The 16,436-nt window shown below is 47.2% G+C and overlaps 1 protein-coding gene across 1 annotated transcript; it reads left to right on the forward strand.

Moving 5' to 3' along the window:
• Positions 1-3,772: 3,772 nt before the first annotated feature.
• On the forward strand, positions 3,773-14,813 carry Smtnl1 (smoothelin like 1). The gene is made up of 8 exons (XM_051184362.1): positions 3,773-3,841; positions 7,422-8,038; positions 9,034-9,166; positions 9,272-9,317; positions 10,264-10,419; positions 10,596-10,710; positions 10,877-11,028; positions 14,543-14,813. The coding sequence occupies exons 2-8, from the start codon at positions 7,424-7,426 to the stop codon at positions 14,685-14,687; spliced, it is 1,362 nt and encodes a 453-aa protein (XP_051040319.1). The 5' UTR covers positions 3,773-3,841; positions 7,422-7,423; the 3' UTR covers positions 14,688-14,813.
• Positions 14,814-16,436: the final 1,623 nt, after the last annotated feature.

Consider the following 16,436-nt stretch of genomic DNA (forward strand, 5'->3'; position numbering starts at 1 on the left):
ATGCACTCAGGTAGTATCCTGGTCAGCCCAGTGTTCCATGGTTGCACTTATGCTCTCTCTTTCCTGCTGTTTCCCTGGGGCAGACAGGACTTTTCCTGCCTCCTTCTTCCCTTCTGTCCTCTGTCTGTGTCTCTTTACCTCTTTTCTCTTTCCTCCCCTGCCCTTTCCCTTTCTGATAAAACTTCTCACTAAGCTCTGTCTGTCTGGCATGTTTGTCCCCCACCACGGTCACCCTCACCTGCCATGGAATCTGCCAATGTCCCACATACACTTTATCATAACACTTTTAACATAAGTTATTTGTCCAGTAAGTATTGCTATTTATATGTACTGTATTTCACAGAGGACCTCTACAATATACTCATCAATATATTCATCAAAATACTCATCAATATGTTCCCGTCCTCACAGGAAGGTTCTGTATTGTCACTCACTCTGGGACAGACAGTACTGCCTTCTTGGATGAAACTCAAGCCCCAAAGAAAGAAATGCAGATCTCCTCATTAGGACCTGCCACTCATATAAAAAAAAAGACAAAAAACAAAAAACAAAACAAAAAAACAAACAAACAAACTCAGAGAGCACAAAGATAGATGTCTCCCTGGACTGTACCAAGAGGAGCAGGAGGTAAGAGACTATCCCATCAACTTAAGCAGAAAGTCCACCCAGATTTGACTGCTGCCTCTACTGATGACTCTCTGGCCCAAACCATCACAAAGTATACTGATTCACCAAGTTAGTAGTCTCCTGGCTATTCTCCCTACTCCTGCTGATACTTCAGTCTGACTGTTCTCAAAACAGCAGCCAAAGTGATGTAAAAAACTAAAATTAGATCCTGTCACTTGGCCCTCTAAATACTACAGTGGTTTTTAATCACAGAGCAAAAGCTGAAGTCTTCTCAATAGCTTGTAAGACCCTCTATTACTTTTTTCATGATGTGATCCATTACCTGAGACAGCAGCCTAAAGGACAAAGGTTTATTTTGGCTTTCAGTTCAGGAAATATATTCAGGGAAGGCATTGTGGCAGGAATGGGAGGCAGCTAGTCACATCTACGTCCATAGCCAAGACACACAGAGAGAAGAATGCTGGTACTCGGTTCACATTATCCTTTTTATTCATTCCACTATCCCGGTCCAAGGGAAGATGCTACAAACTCTGAGGGTGGGGCTTCCCACCTCAGTTAGCTCAATATAGAGTTAGCTTGTGCACATACCTAGAGGCTTATCTCCTGGGAGTTTCTAGGTCCTATCAAGTAGGTAAGCAACATGAGCTAGTACAAATCCCAATGATATGCCAACCCTAGTTTCTTCCCTTATCTCCAGTTGTTCTCCTGCCCCAGGGCTTTGCCCAGCCATGCCAATATCCTCTCTCTTTAACAAACACATAAATCATACCCCCTTCTTCATAGTTACTATCCTCCTGTGCTCCTCCCTGTTACAGGCTTCAGTCCCAAACTTACTTGAGGTCTTCATTACTATATCATTTGCTGTATCTACTAACACATTCTCCCCCCCTATAAAACAAAGCCAAAACACACACAAACCCTGTCATTTGCTCTGATTCACTTTATTTTATAGAATCTGTCGTATCTAATATATTACTTTTTAATGTGATCGCTATCTCCTCTGACATTAAAATAATATTCTTTTGTGTTCAATGCTGTTGTCTCCAGCACTTACTTGGTGTTACTAACCATTGCATCAAAGAATGAAAGGGTTATCTAAGAGAAGTTATGATGACTGATGCCACAGCCTTCTAGTTCTTGTTGTTTTTATTATCTGTTAGTAGGACAAAAAATGAGTTAAGGAAAGAAAAAAAAATCATCAAACCAGAGAAAATTGGGAGAAGTCATCTGTCTTTGGCAGATAATTTTTGGATGGATAGAGGAGACATAGTAGGAACAGATGTTACGCTTATTTGAACATTGGTCCCCAAACCTGGATTCATTAAGTAAACTCTCTTTCATATCATACCAGACACTGGCCCCAGTTCCTTTTCTTTTCTCTGCTTTCCTTGATTGATTCCTTAATTCAATATGTATTTATCAAAAGCCTAATAAGACCCAGACAAAGCTCTGGGTCTACATCTGTGAGCATAGAAAACAGATTCCCTGACTTCATAGAGTATAGAGGAGAAAGAAAGACAGAAAATTTACAATACATTTTAAAGATCTATTTCTTTTTATTTTATCTGTGTGAGTGTTTTGCCTACACTGTGTGAGTGTATGTAATGCACTACACACATGCCTTTGGAGGTTGGATAAGGGCATCAGATCCCCTGGAACTGGAGTTACAGATGGTTGAGAACCATTATGTGGGTGTTGGGAACCAAACCTGGGTACTCTGTAAGAACAGCAAGTGTTGTGCTCTTAAACACTGAAGAATCTCTCCAACCCTTAAGAATGAAACTTGTTTTTTTTTTTCAAGACAGGGTTTCTCTGTAGACCAGGCTGGCCTTGAACTCACAGATAACCTACTTCTGCCTCTGCCATATGAGTGTTGGGATTAAAGTGTGCCCATCATGCCTAGCTAAGAATGCTTTGTTTGTTTTTATTTTTCCAAGCCAAGGTTTTTCTGTGTAGCTCTGGCTGTCCTGGAACTCCTTCTATAGACCAGGCTAGCCTTGAACTCACAGAGATCCGCCTGCCTCTGCCTCCTAAGTGCTAGGATCAAAGGAGTGTGATACCATGCCCGGCTAAGAATGCAATGTTGAGGCAAAAGTGATGGAGAGAGATTGACAATCATGAAGGACCTCTCTGAGAGAAAGAAATTTGAGCTGGGTCCAGAACACTGAGAAGGAGCCAGTCTCACAAAGAGCAGAAGAAAAACCCAATCCTGAGTCTGGAAAGTGTGGATTGGATTTATTTAAGGAACAGGAAGCAAGCCAGTATGGCTGAATGGAACCTGCTGGGGGAGGGGAATTGGAAGAGTCACAAGTTTCATAAATGGGAGGGGTATCCCTGCCCACACTCTCCAAATGGTTCCCTCCTTAAGTTGTATGACACATAGCCGGGATAAGGATTTATTTTGTGTTGTTTTCTGAGCAAAATTTCATTTCAGCATGAACACACACACACACACACACACACACACACACACACACACACACACACACACACACAGAGTACTCAGAGCCGATCATGTATCAGTCAATCCTGCCCAAAACAGAACCAATGAGGTATATATGATGTAGATGCTAAGTTCCATGTTCCATTGACTCTCTTAATTCCTCTCTCCTTTTGACCCTCTGCTTTCAAGCTTCCTGGTCCAGTGGGAGCCAACTGTTGGCAGCTGCCCCTTTTGCCACCTCCTGAGCCCACCCCTTAGCGGCTGCTCTGTGGAGGGAAGAGTAAAGGAGGCAATTAAAGGAAGACTGAAAGCACAGGGTTAAGGGAGCACAAAAGGTCTAACCTGGCTCTGGATAATCATAGGCAACCAGAGAGCTGGAGATCATGTTCTGTATGGGCCATGCTATTACTTGTCAAGGTCTCCAGGGCCAGAGCACTTAAGGAAGGAAGGTGATCACAGGAAAGATGCTGTTAGGGTCAAGCCAGAGACGCAGCTTGATTGAAAGGTGCCACCTGTCAGGCAAATTTCAGGGGAAATTTGAGCCTCCCAGTCTAAGAGAAAGTGTTGTACCAACAGGGCAGTAAACAATGCTCTTCCCAAAGCCTGGGCCTCTAGAAAGGGCGGGAGTGGGAGAGTGGGGGGGGGGGGTGAAAGCAAGGAGGTGGGACTATGAGCTGGAGGCTCCAAGCCACCAGACTTAAAGGGCATGTGAGTGAGGCTACTTAGCTAGAACAAGGCAGGAGCTTCCAAGCTGCAGGCAGAACCCCACAGGTAGGAAAAGCCCTGGGCCCCTTTCTAAATACTCTGGTATCTTCCAGCCCCAACTTTTCCTTCCAAGAGCCAGATCTTCTAAAGAGTACCCGACAATGAAAGAAATTCAGGCTCCTTCCTAATTCTCTCCACTATATCAACTGTTTTTAGCTGCCTAAAAGAATTGGGTAAATGAGGTCAGGGACAGAGTAGCCTGCAAGTGGCCATCTATGAAGAGAGCCTTAGGAGGAGGGTGGAGGTCTTGGGAGGCTTAGGACACAGTGGCATCTCCAAGAAAGGACTGAGGTAGTAAGGTAGAGGCCTCAGGACTACTGGGAGAGAGACTGGGTGGCCGTGGGAGACAGCAAGCGTCACTCACACTATTGAAGGCTCGGATCTTGGGTTTCCCTTCTGGATTGGGGAGGCTGAAATAGACACAACATATGGGTAATAGTTGGGGTCCAGGGGGACGAGGGAAGAAGGAAGCAAAGAGCAAAGCAGGGAAGGAGTGGTGACACAAACTTCCTTTCGAGAGATGAACTCCTCAGCCTTATTCACTGGCCCCTCCTCACAGGTGAGATGAGCTCTCTTCTAAGTGGGGACTGTTGAAAGGACACTGGCTGAGGATCTGGCAGGAAAACTATCTTCAATATATGCTCCAACCATGGTCTCAGGGACCTGGGTTCCAGATATGGTTTGGCTTATTTAATTCTCCTAGTCACAGGAACCAGACTCCTAAACTATAAAATGGGTCTAGTGACCCCTTCTGAGGGGTCAGTCAAGGGGTGACCAAGGTAAAGTAGAGCACTTCAGGGTAAGCTGTAAGCTGCTATAGAATCAGGAGCACCGGGGAAAGGGAGTGCTATCCCCACTCCACAGAATTCAGAGCTTCTTCACCACCTTGTCTATTTACGACAAGCCTAGAGGGGGAAAGCAGAGGTGATGAACAGGCTAGGTAGCTGAGGTGTGTGTGTGTTCCCAGACATACTGTCTCCCCTCCCCCAAAACGTACACACACCCTAAGTGGGTAGTGTGCAGCTAGAGGGAAAGATAGTAGAAGCAATCAGCAATGTCTTAGCCAAATAGGCATCCCTTGAGGGTATAAAAAGGACTTGCTACCATCTCACTGGCATTCAGTTTACTCATAAATCCCTGGGGACCAGGTCAGGTTCTCACCCTGGCTCAGGGATGGTACAGTCAATCTTTACAAGGCAAGCTGTGGACTAAGGACTCCTTCCAAATACTGTCCTAAGCCTTCCACTGTCCGTATGGGTAGGGACCTATTTCTACCTACAGAAATGGAAAGGCAGAACAAGTGTCACACAATAAACAGTGGGAGCTAGAATCCTGCCATCACAAGACCACAATGCCTTTCATCACTGACTCACACCACCTTCCCCACAAGGACAAAGAACAGAGAGAAAAGGGTTTGTGGCTCATTCAGATTTGAACAAGGTTTTATCAAAGGGTTCAATAGCAATGTCTCATGGAAAGCATTCCAGTAAGAAAAGAGGACAAAGAGAAAACCCTTGGCCGTGCAGGTTTAGGGAAAGGTGACTTCAACGGTATTCAAGCTACATTTTCAGCTTTTTCTTTTCTTTTTTAACTCGGTGGCACCTGATACCTACTTAAGTGCTAATGATGCTGTACATCTCTAGGAGAGTGAAAAGCTGGCTATATTTGGAACAACCTTGGTCAGTGAATAAATACATCTTCCTCTCATTGTCAAGAGAACACTTATTTGTTTTGTTTTCCTCTCTCTCTTTCTTCCTTCCTTTCTTCCCTCCCTTCCTTCTTCCTTCCTTTCTAGACACAGCCTCAGCTGGCCTCAAGCTCACCATGTGGTAGGACTGACCCTCCTCCTTCCACCTCTCAGATGCTAGGATTAAGGCGTGTACCACCACACCCGGTTTATACTATGTTGGAGGGTGTATCTAGGGCCTTGAAAGCATTCTGCCAGTGAGCCTTTTGTCTGTGCCATACCTCTACAGAGTGCTGTCTAGAAACTGATCAAAAGCTGGAGCTCAGAGAGAATGTCTTGAGCTCAAAGTGCATGACTAGAATGCCAGGGTCCATGTGCCATGACCTTCCATCTCCCATGCATCCTGCCACACAGGCACTTTCTTCCTCTTGCAAGAATATATGGCAGGAACTGCTGCACCATAAGGGGCTGTGGTAGTGGACAATCTTTATATCTTTACAAAACCCTGTCTGCTTCCTAGGCAATGGAGGACACCAAACACAGAGACCTCAGGTCTCTGGTCTGGAGGAACAGGAAAACTGAAGTGGGTAGCAGAAACATATCCTGTCTTCATGCTGTCTGTGCTGTCCCAGTTTACCAAGGTGTCCTAGGTACTCTCACCAAGAAAGAAAGTACTGCCAAGAGCAGGAGGTATTTTTAGCCAATGACAGGGTGTCCACTTTTCTTACTGTCTGAGTCATGCCCTGAACCTTATTTGGGAACTGTTTTCTTTGTAACTAGACCCCCAATAAGAGAAGGTAGTGAAGGAATTGACCCTGTCCTCCACACCATAACCATACACCATACTCAAAGAGGAATCCTCTAATTAAGGGATCATCTTCTCCACTATACCCAAGAGCAGGTGAGGCCAGCTTTGTAGACAAGAGAGGATGCTGCTCTATCCTCTCACCAACACAAACTCTTCTAGTTCACTTTCTCAAGAACCACAAAGGTTCAGAGACTAGCCTGTCCAAGCAGGGCTACTTCCCAAATCTTTTTACCTCACCTCTGTTATTTGACATTTGTACCAGCTTTACTCAAATTTCCTAAATGCTTGTCTTGTTTTGAATTAAGTTATTTTTAAATCCAATAATGCATTTTAAAAAAGATACTTTAGATCACTGCTGGATATGGAAACTCAATATTGCTTACCAGAAATAGAAGGTAACTGAAAATCCATACAACAAAAGCAAAAAAATTTTGTTTGTTTCTTTAGGCCAGGCTGCTTTAGGCTCCAGGGGTGAGCAGCAATCGTTCCTTCCATGTTCAGGAACAATGGTATTAAATTGTGACCACCTTACTGTGTTAATCAAAATGAAGCAAAATCACACACAGTGTGTGTGGCTGGATATTTCACTCATGGGTAAAGTGGTGGCTTTCATGCAGGAAGTCCAGATTTGATAATAATAATAATAATAATAATAATAATAATAATAATAATGGTCAAATATGGTGGTACAAGCCTGTAGCTCTAGTACTCAGGAGACAGAGGCAATAGAATGAAGAATTCAAGGAAATACTCTGCTTAACAAAAAAAAAAGTTTGAGGCCAATCTGGGCTACCTGAGACCTTGCCTCAAAATAACAACAATAATAAAGCCATAGTCTACAGAAAGGCTTTGGGTAAATACCATTTAATATCAAGTCAACATGGTCCAAAGTGCCTCACTTTAGCAAAAGAAGCCCTGTATCCTTCATGTTACTACAGGGAGAGTGGGTATGTGATATCATGCCCAACTAGTAAGGGAAATACAATAGAACTGCAGACTTCTTGACTCCTGGGCCAGGACACTCAGAGGTCAGGGTCTGCACCTCATGATGGGGTTGTGTGTGACAAAGTCTTCATGTCTTCTCTTTCTAGACATGGATCAGACAGAAGGGAGTCCCTCAGAGAATGGGACCTCTGTCTCCCCAACTGCAGAGAATCTTGGAACACCAGAAAGCCAAAACAATGCAAAGGAGGTAGCCAAAGGCACATCAGGGATAACTGTCAAAGAAGGAGCTCCAGATGAGACAGAACAGCAGTGCACAGCAGCATCTGAGAGTGGAGTGCCAGGGCAATGCCCGGAGGAAGTAAATGTGTTAGACAAGCTCAAAGTAGACTTGCAAGAGGAGGCCATTGGGAAAGAGGAAGTCAAGGCTGACCTTGCAAAGGAGGAGGGTGGGAAGGAAGAGAACCCTGTGGCTTCTCAGCAAGAGACTGGCAAGAAAGAAGAGATAACACCTGAACTCAGCGAGGTTAAGGGAAAAGAAGAGGCCACGATGGCTTCGGAGAAGCAAAGCGTTGATGGAAAAGAGGCCAATGTGGACTCTAAGGAGAAACTGGATATGAATGATGAAGTCAAGTCTGAACCCAAGGAAGGTGTTGAGGCAGAGGTTACTGTCAAAGAGGCTGAGGCGGAATCTCAGAAGAAGGCCAATGCTGAACTTCAGGCAGATGGTGGGAAAGAGATGGAAAGTGACAGAAAGGAGCAGGTGGTGAGTGGGGCATAATTGATGGTCTCAAGTTCTCTCTTCCTTTGGAATCAAGGCCTCTCTGGTTCCCTTGTTTATTTGGGACTTAGTTATTGTTACTACTACAAAACACCCAAGCAAATCAATTTAAAGGGGGAAAGTTTTATTTTGGCTAATAGTTTCTAAGGTTTCAGTCCTGGTTTCACTGCTTTTAGGTCTATGACAAGGCAGAAATATGGTGAAAGGGCAGTATAGAGGAAAATGTTTTCCCTATGGCAGCCAAGAAGCAGGAGACAGAGAAGGAGAAGAAATCCCTGAACATAAGGTATTCCCCTCACTAGGGATAGATATACTCACTGGGTAAAAACTCTTAACTAAGTGAGCATAAGCAGATGGGTTCAAATCCTCAGATCCCATGCATGAGTTAGGCACAGAGGAACACATCTGAAATCTCAGCATGCCTTATGGGAGACCAAGACAAGAGAATCCTACTATGCACAGGGAAACAACAAAGAGAACTTGTCTTACAGAAGGAGGAAGTAAGGATTACACATACCTGAGGCTGTCTGTCCTCCGACATAGGTACACAGACTGTGGCATGCTTGTGCCCATATTCACACACATAAAAGCATTTGCACACGTAATCACATCATATACACAATACAAAACATTTATGCATCACCCAAAATATATGCCCTACAAAGTTACCCCCCACCATTGATAGATCATCTAACTAGGCCGTATCACCTGTAATAGCTCATTCAATATGAATTCAGCAATGGAATAGTCTGTCTGTTGATGCGTCTAGAGCCCTCATGATATAACTACCTCTCAATAGAGTGTGTGGCAACTTTCTGTACAAACCACACCTTGGGAAAGCACAGTCTTCCTCCACCAGGTATCAAGATCCTGGAAGTGGGAATAAGGAATGGAGATTGTGGCTCAGACTGCCTTCCAAATCTTTCTGAAGTTCTTAGAAAGCCTTGGGTAGCTGCCCACACAGATCCTGTTCGCCCCAGGAGCCAGGAAGTCCCACTGAAGAGCAGGAGCAGGCTGAGGAAAAAGAATCAGAAGAAAGGGCAGCGGTGATTCCCAGCTCCCCTGAGGAGTGGCCCGAGAGCCCCACAGATGAGGGAGCCAGCCTCAGCCAAGGTAAGGAAGAGTCCAGGATGTTGCATGGCTAACCCGGGGTAGAAAGATGCAGGGAACACATCACAGAAAACCTCAGCTTCTATCTGTTCTATTCCTTCCCTCCAGATGGATTGGGTCCAGACTCTAATGGTGAGACCAGTCCTTCAGTCAGGTAATGTCAAGCCCCAGAGTGCTGACCCCTCCTAACTCCTGCCCCTTTTGAAGTCAACTGTCACCTCTCTCTGGACCTCCCCAGAACCTGCTTTCCAGAAATTCCAGCATTCCTGGCCATCAGCCTTGTATCTCAGACAGATCCCAGGAAAACAAGTGGGAGGCATGGACAGTGCCTGGTCCTCCTGCTCCAAGGCTGAAGCCTTCTCAGGCCCCATGACTATTCACTACAGCTCTCTAAGTACTAGTCATAAGAATGATCAGAAAGCCTGAGTTCAGACAATGGCTCTGGCACTTACCAGCCATGTGACCTTGACTATGTCACTTAGCTAGCCTCTTCTCATTTGTGAAGAGGACATGACAATTGTAAGGACCTCACAGGGTTATTGTAGGCTCCAATGATTTATGAGGAAAAGATCTCCTGTGCCCGACCTGCCGGAAGTGCTAGACAGCAAGGCTTCTTCCATCACACTACTCAACAAGCTTTGCACAGCTTTACAGAAAGTGCAGCTACCTACCTACCTGATCCCCATCGTCTGTAGAATCACCTTGTCAGATAGGCATTCTTGTCCCCATTTTACAGATGGGAAAGCAGAGGTTCAGAGAAGTAAGGGGACAGCCCCAAGATCACACAGCAAATAAGAACAAAGCCAGGATCCAAACTCAGGTCAGACCCCAGATGTGTCTTAGTTCTGCCCCATATGGCCTCAACAGACCACATGCTCCCCAGAGTTAGCCTGAGTCTCTTTATTGCTTCTTGGTCTTTCCAGTGCTAAGCACAGGGTGAGTGTGTGCACCAACTAAGAGTAAGTGCACAGGCTTGTCCATGACAGCAACTTCTGTCCAGCCAGTCCGTCTCCCCCAACTCCACCACTCCAGTCCAGCTGTTCTGCACCCTGTGATGTTGGTTCAATCCCCTTTCGTGCTTCTGTGGCCTGTCCATGTAGTGAGTCTTCGCCCAGTGATGTGCCCCAGAGCCCCACGGAGCCCCCACCCACAGAGGAAAAGAAGGAGAGAGCACCAGAACGCAGGGTGTCGGCCCCTACTCGGCCTCGGGGACCCCGAGCACAGAATCGCAAAGCCATCATGGACAAGTTTGGAGGGTAGGATGCAAACCAAGAGCCAAGGTGGGCTGAAACTTCCCTAGGATCTGTGGATGGGGCTAATGGAGGGAGGCCTAGGGGCCAGTAGACACCATCCAGGCCACACATACATACACCTGTAGCCTGAGAATCCCCAGAATGTATCCCCTGTTTGTATCTTGCCCCTCCCCTCACAGGGCAGCCTCAGGCCCCACTGCGTTGTTCCGAAACACAAAGGCAGCTGGGGCAGCCATTGGAGGTGTTAAGAACATGCTTCTGGAGTGGTGCCGGGCCATGACGAGAAACTATGAGGTGGGCATGGGCTGGGGATACAGAAGGGACAGGGGACACTTTTGCCCAGGGCTATATAGTACGGTGGAAAATCTGAGGGTTCAGATTCCAAAGGGTATGAGAGGCAAAGTCCAGGCCCTCTTGCCCAGGGTCACTTCCGTCTTCATTCCCTGCCCACCTATCTCAGCACGTGGACATCCAGAACTTCTCCTCCAGCTGGAGCAGCGGCATGGCCTTCTGTGCCCTCATCCACAAGTTTTTCCCAGATGCCTTTGACTATGCAGAGCTGGACCCAACAAAGCGCCGGCACAACTTTACCCTAGCCTTCTCTACTGCAGAGTAAGCTTCATTCCTGGGATGGCAGAGTCAGAAGGGAAGTGGGTGGCCTCAGGGGAATCCAGGTGGGTTCACAGGGTGTATGTGGGTAATCAAACTGAGGCTACCGCCACACAGCCTCATATCTAAGGTTTTTTGTTTTGTTTTGTTTTGTTTTTAGCACCTTTAGATAAATGGCTCAAACAGATGAAATTATGCTCCTTTCTCACAGTCTAAATGAAGAGACAGGTCATAAGAACATACATGTAGGTAACATACAATGGCAGGAAGTGACAGATGCCCTGAAGAAAACCCATGGGTCTGGGGAGATGGCTCAGTTGGTAAAATGCTTGCTGCACAACCATGAGAACCTGAGTTCCATCCCCAGGACCCATGTAAAATGCCAAGTGTGGCCCAGATAGGCAGATCCCTGGAACTTGCTGACCATACTAGTCTGATAATGAATGACATCACGACTGTTATGATAATTACCATTTGATTTGGGTCCTGGAGGGACCAGTATTATTGCTGAGGCTCATATAGCCACAGGTCAAGGGTAGCAGCTGGTGGAAGGGCATTGTAAGGAAGAGCAAGACTGAAGGAAGAAAATGAGACAAGACTTTAAACAATGGGTGTGGTGACACATGGCTACATTCCCAGGACTCAGGAGGTTGAGGCAAGAGGACCTCAAGTTCCAGACACACCTGAGATATGGATTGAGAGCCTCTTTTAAGTCAAAACCAACCAACCAACCAATCAATCAATCAAACAAACAAACAAACAAAAATATGGTTGCCAGAGTGGTGAAAAGGGGTTGAGGTTCCTACCACCTTCAGCCTTCTGCCTGCCTCCAATCTGGGAGATGACCCCAGAAAGAAACTTCTAAACCACTGGTGGAACAACTCAGGCCCCTAATAGACAGCCAGGAGATTTTCTAAAGCCCACACATTGTGGTGTGTGCCTATAATTTCAGCACCCTAAAGCTGAAGCAGGCTCATTGAGGATCTGAGGCCAGCCTCATTCTATAGTAAGATCCAATGAATGAATCAATCAATGGCTATGGGTGTACTTCAATTTACAGAGTGTTTGTTTCCCAGACACAAAGTCCCATGTTTGATCAGCAAATGGAATGGCACACCCTAATAATCCTAGCACCCAGGAGCTAGGGACACAAGAATCAAAAGGTAAAGGTCATCCTTGGCTACACACAGAGCTGGAGTCAGCCTGTGACACAGGAGACCCTGTCTCAAGTAAACAAACAAACAAACAAACAAACCCTAGGAATGTGAGTGCTAAATTATCAGGCCTGTGAATCCAATCCCTGTAGTCTTACCCAGGCCTGGCTACCCACCAGTGGGGAGGAATGTGCATTTTCATCAGGAAATTGAGAGTATATTGGTCCATACTTCTCAACAACTTTTTTTTTTACAGCAAGTTTTCTCAGACACTGGTTGCATGAGCTGCATAATATACATATTAAGGGGAGACCTTCCAGTTAAATGATCAGTGGCCAACCCTCTCTTTCTAAGAGAGTCTCTGGGGCATGACCTCAGGGCCATAGGACACAAGGATGTTATTTAAAAGTCACCAGATAGCCAGGTGTGGTGGTGGCATGTGCCTCTAATCCCAACAACTGGAAAGGCAGAGGCAAAGAACAACAAAATTGCAGCCAGACTCTGCATTCCTGACAATCTCTTCCATTCTCATGGTGTTCTGCCGTGGTATGAGATGGGTGCCTTAGGTAGGAAGACACAGTCAGAGAACATTGAATCGTATTTCAGCTTCCCAGTACTGAGTGCAAGCATCTGCCAAGTGTTTGTCTGGAGCCACTCACTTAGTCCTCACAGGCAGAGGGGGCCAGAGGGGTTAGAGCCTTCCCAGGTCCTACAAGAGGATTGATTGTGCAGGGTAGATACTATGTGACACTCCTAGGAGTCTAGCTAAGCTGCAAGACAACAAAGGAGCAGGCATCTCTGCCCCAGCCAAACCTTCCTAACTTAGAGAGTGCAAGCCTCCTTTCAAGCCAAACAGAGCAGCCACAGAAAGGCAGAGAGGTGTGGGAAGCAGAGAAAGACCACAGGCTTTGGACAGCACCAGGCAACTGAGCAGGTATGGGGCTAGGGAGAATTATAGAGATGGAGAGCAGGGAATCACACTTGCGGTGTCAGGGTTTGGAACCCTATTCCTTTCTCCTTACTCTGGGGCCTCTGTGGAAGTGATCTGTGAAAAGGGGCCTCTGCCACAGCTAATGTCCTGGTCCCCTGATCCAGAACTCTTCTCTAGTTCTCAAAGTCCTGGGATGAAGGGAAGGAATGGCCAATCCAAAGCAGCAGTGGGGCTTAATCAGTTACACTGTGGGAGGAACCCTCCTCCGTTCCAGACTCCTCCTTAGGCATCAAGAATCCGCCTCTGCAGTGTTGGGGGACCAGCTCTAGTCCACACCCATGGTGCTGAGGTTGAAGCCTTGTATGCATTGAGCTTGTTTGTCCCATTCTTCAAAACCCTCCAGTCTGTGCTCCTCCCCCAGCTCCCAGGCCAGTGGCTTGCACATCAGCTATGGCTGCCCCAAGAGATGAATTCTGCTGGGCATTGTAGCTCCCATTGCTAGCATTCACAGTTGGCTGGCTTTGGCAGCCCAGACTGCTGAGAGCCACAATGCCACCAGCACTGGGCGGGCTTGGGGTTGAGTCCCAGCTGTTACACTCTTTTCACCTTGGGCAAAGCACCAAACCCTCTGAGCTCAGTTCCTCCTCTGCTTGTTAACGATAAAGAGGAGTAACGGGAGACCATCTCCCGGGATCACCTGATAAGACACCTGGCACCGAGCAGGGAGGCCCCAGCAGTGATTAGCCCAGCTTATCAGCCTCAGCAGAGCCAAGGATATCAAGTAGCCTCAAAATGCAGCTGAGACGTTAGAAAAGGAGGACTTGCTGTGTTCCCTGCCATCTGAAAACATGCCAAGCAGTCCTGCATCACACAGAGGTCCGGCAAAGGACCTTTGCAAATGTTCTTTCTCTACCTGCTATAGAGCACCACATAAAAATGATCACGAGCCCTCTCTAGCATAGAGTGGCCCTTTTCTGCTATCTTTTTCTCCTCTCACATATGCCTTCTGCTTCATGGGTTTGATTACTGTTAGTACCATGAGAACAGTTTTGATTATTCACTACTGACAAACAGAAGACCTCCTGTCACACAGTAGGTGCTTAACAAATAGGTGATCTAATTGAATGGAGCTGTTAGGGTTGCTGCAAACTACAAAGGATTCATATCCTGTCTACTTAAGTATTTGCTGTCCCCAATCCAGAGCACAGCAGTAATTATGCACAAGGAGGAAAATAAGGCATACTACAACACAGAGGTCCCCATGTGAGGTTATGGAGACCCAGGTGCATTGAAACTACAGGTCTTAGTCTTGGCCCCACAGGGGCCTCTGCTAACACTCAGCACACACTGGGATGGCTGACCTGGTGGCCTTCACTTGCCTCCTTGGCTTCCTCTTCCCCTTTGACCCTATGCTCCTCATTCTACTCCTCAGGAAACTAGCCGACTGTGCCCAGCTGCTGGAAGTGGATGACATGGTGCGGCTGGCAGTGCCAGACTCCAAGTGTGTCTACACCTACATCCAGGAGCTGTACCGTAGCCTTGTGCAGAAAGGGCTGGTGAAGACAAAAAAGAAATGAATGGGAAAGCCATGCCGGTGGAGGAAGCAGGGCCCCGATGACAACCATGGCCTTGAGGTGCTTATGTGCCACCAGGCACGAAACAGGTGGCACCAGTCTCCAAAGCATTAAAAGTACTTTTGTAAAGTTCCTCTCATTCCTTGATGCTCCAGAGCTGCATTTGAAGCTACGGGTGGCAGTTCGCCAGGTTCTCCTCTCTCTCTCCTCTCTCTGTCCCCCCCTCTCCCCTCTCCTTACCTCACACTCTGCTCTCTCTCCTCTCTCTCTCTCCCATCTTTATCTGTTCTCTCCTCCCTTCCCCCTCTTCTTTCTCCTCTCTCTGCTCACTCTCTCTCCCCCTACTCTCCCTCTCCTCTCTCCACCTCTCCCATCTCTCTCCTTTCTCTCCCCCTCTAGTCTCTCCTACCTCTGGCTATCCTCTCCCTCTCTCCTTCCTCTCTCTCTCTCTAAGATCTCACTCCTCTCTCTTATCTCTCTCCCTTTCTCTCATTAAGCCCCTTTCACTCTTTCTCTCTGGCTTGCCCATCTCTGTCTCGCTCACACCTTGCTCTCTCTCTCTCACTTGCCCCTCTATCTATCGTTCAGGCCTCTCTCTCACCCCTCTCTTCCTTGCTCACCCCTCTCTCCTCTCTTCTTCTCCCCCCTCTCACTTCCCCTCACTCTCTCCTTCTCTCACTCTTCCCCATTCGCTCACCCCCACTCTCTAGCTTGCCCGCTCTCTCCTGCTCTCCTCTCTCTCACCCTCTCTGTCTCTCGCTCGCCCCTCCCTCTTTCTTGCTTACCTCTCGCTCCCCTCTTCCTCTCCCCATCTAACTTGCCCCCTCTCTCCTCCCTCCCTCTCTCTCTCTCTCTCTCTCTTCCTGGCCCTTCCCTCTCTCATCCCTCTCTCTTGTTCACCTTTCTCTCTCTTGCTTGCCCCCACTCTCTTTCTCTCTCTCTAGCTTACCCCTCTCTCTCTATCTTGCCCCCTCGCTTGCTCACTCCCCTCTCACTGGCCCTTATCTCTCTCAAGCTCTCTGGCTCAGCCCCCCTCTCCCTCAACCTCCCTTGTTTGCCCCTCTATCTCTCACCCCTCTCTCTCTCTTTCCCTCTCTTTCAAGTACACACACACACACACACACACACACACACACGCACGCACGCACGCACGCACGCACGCAGTGGGGTACTTCTACAAGGCAAGTAGAGACTATCTCTAGAAATCTCACCCATCTGGGCTGCTGCAGCCTGGCCAATGGGTGGCACTCTTGATCCCCTACTCTGGCTGGTTTTGCCTAGTTTTGTTCACTGTATGGAATCTCAGTTTATAAGAGAGGACTGCTCTGGCATATATGAAGCTGTGGGTTCATTCCCGAGCACCAGGGAAGGGAAATCAGATATGTTCCCACGTAAGAAACATGGTCTCTGATGATGGACAGATGCTATGCCCGATCCACTGATGAGATGTTTCCTCTTGTGGGAAACACTGGTATTCCTCCAGGAGACTTTTGCAAGTCTCCGTGAGGATGGTCTACTTGGAGCCAGCGTTCCTTACAATGTGTGTGAATATCCACTAGAAGGATATTCTAGTGTTCTTTGTTAGTGCCCAGGCAGCCCCCTTTCTGATGAAACACTTGATCCATGCAACTCAGAAGGTAAAAGGCACCGGCCACCAAGCCAAACGGGTGACCTTAGTTGAATCCTCAGGACCTACAATAATGGAAAGAGAAAATTGCCAAAATTTGTTCCTTTACTTCCACCCCTATGTAA

The sequence above is a fragment of the Phodopus roborovskii genome, unplaced genomic scaffold (assembly GCF_943737965.1).
Source record: "Phodopus roborovskii unplaced genomic scaffold, PHOROB, whole genome shotgun sequence".
NCBI lineage: Eukaryota > Metazoa > Chordata > Mammalia > Rodentia > Cricetidae > Phodopus > Phodopus roborovskii.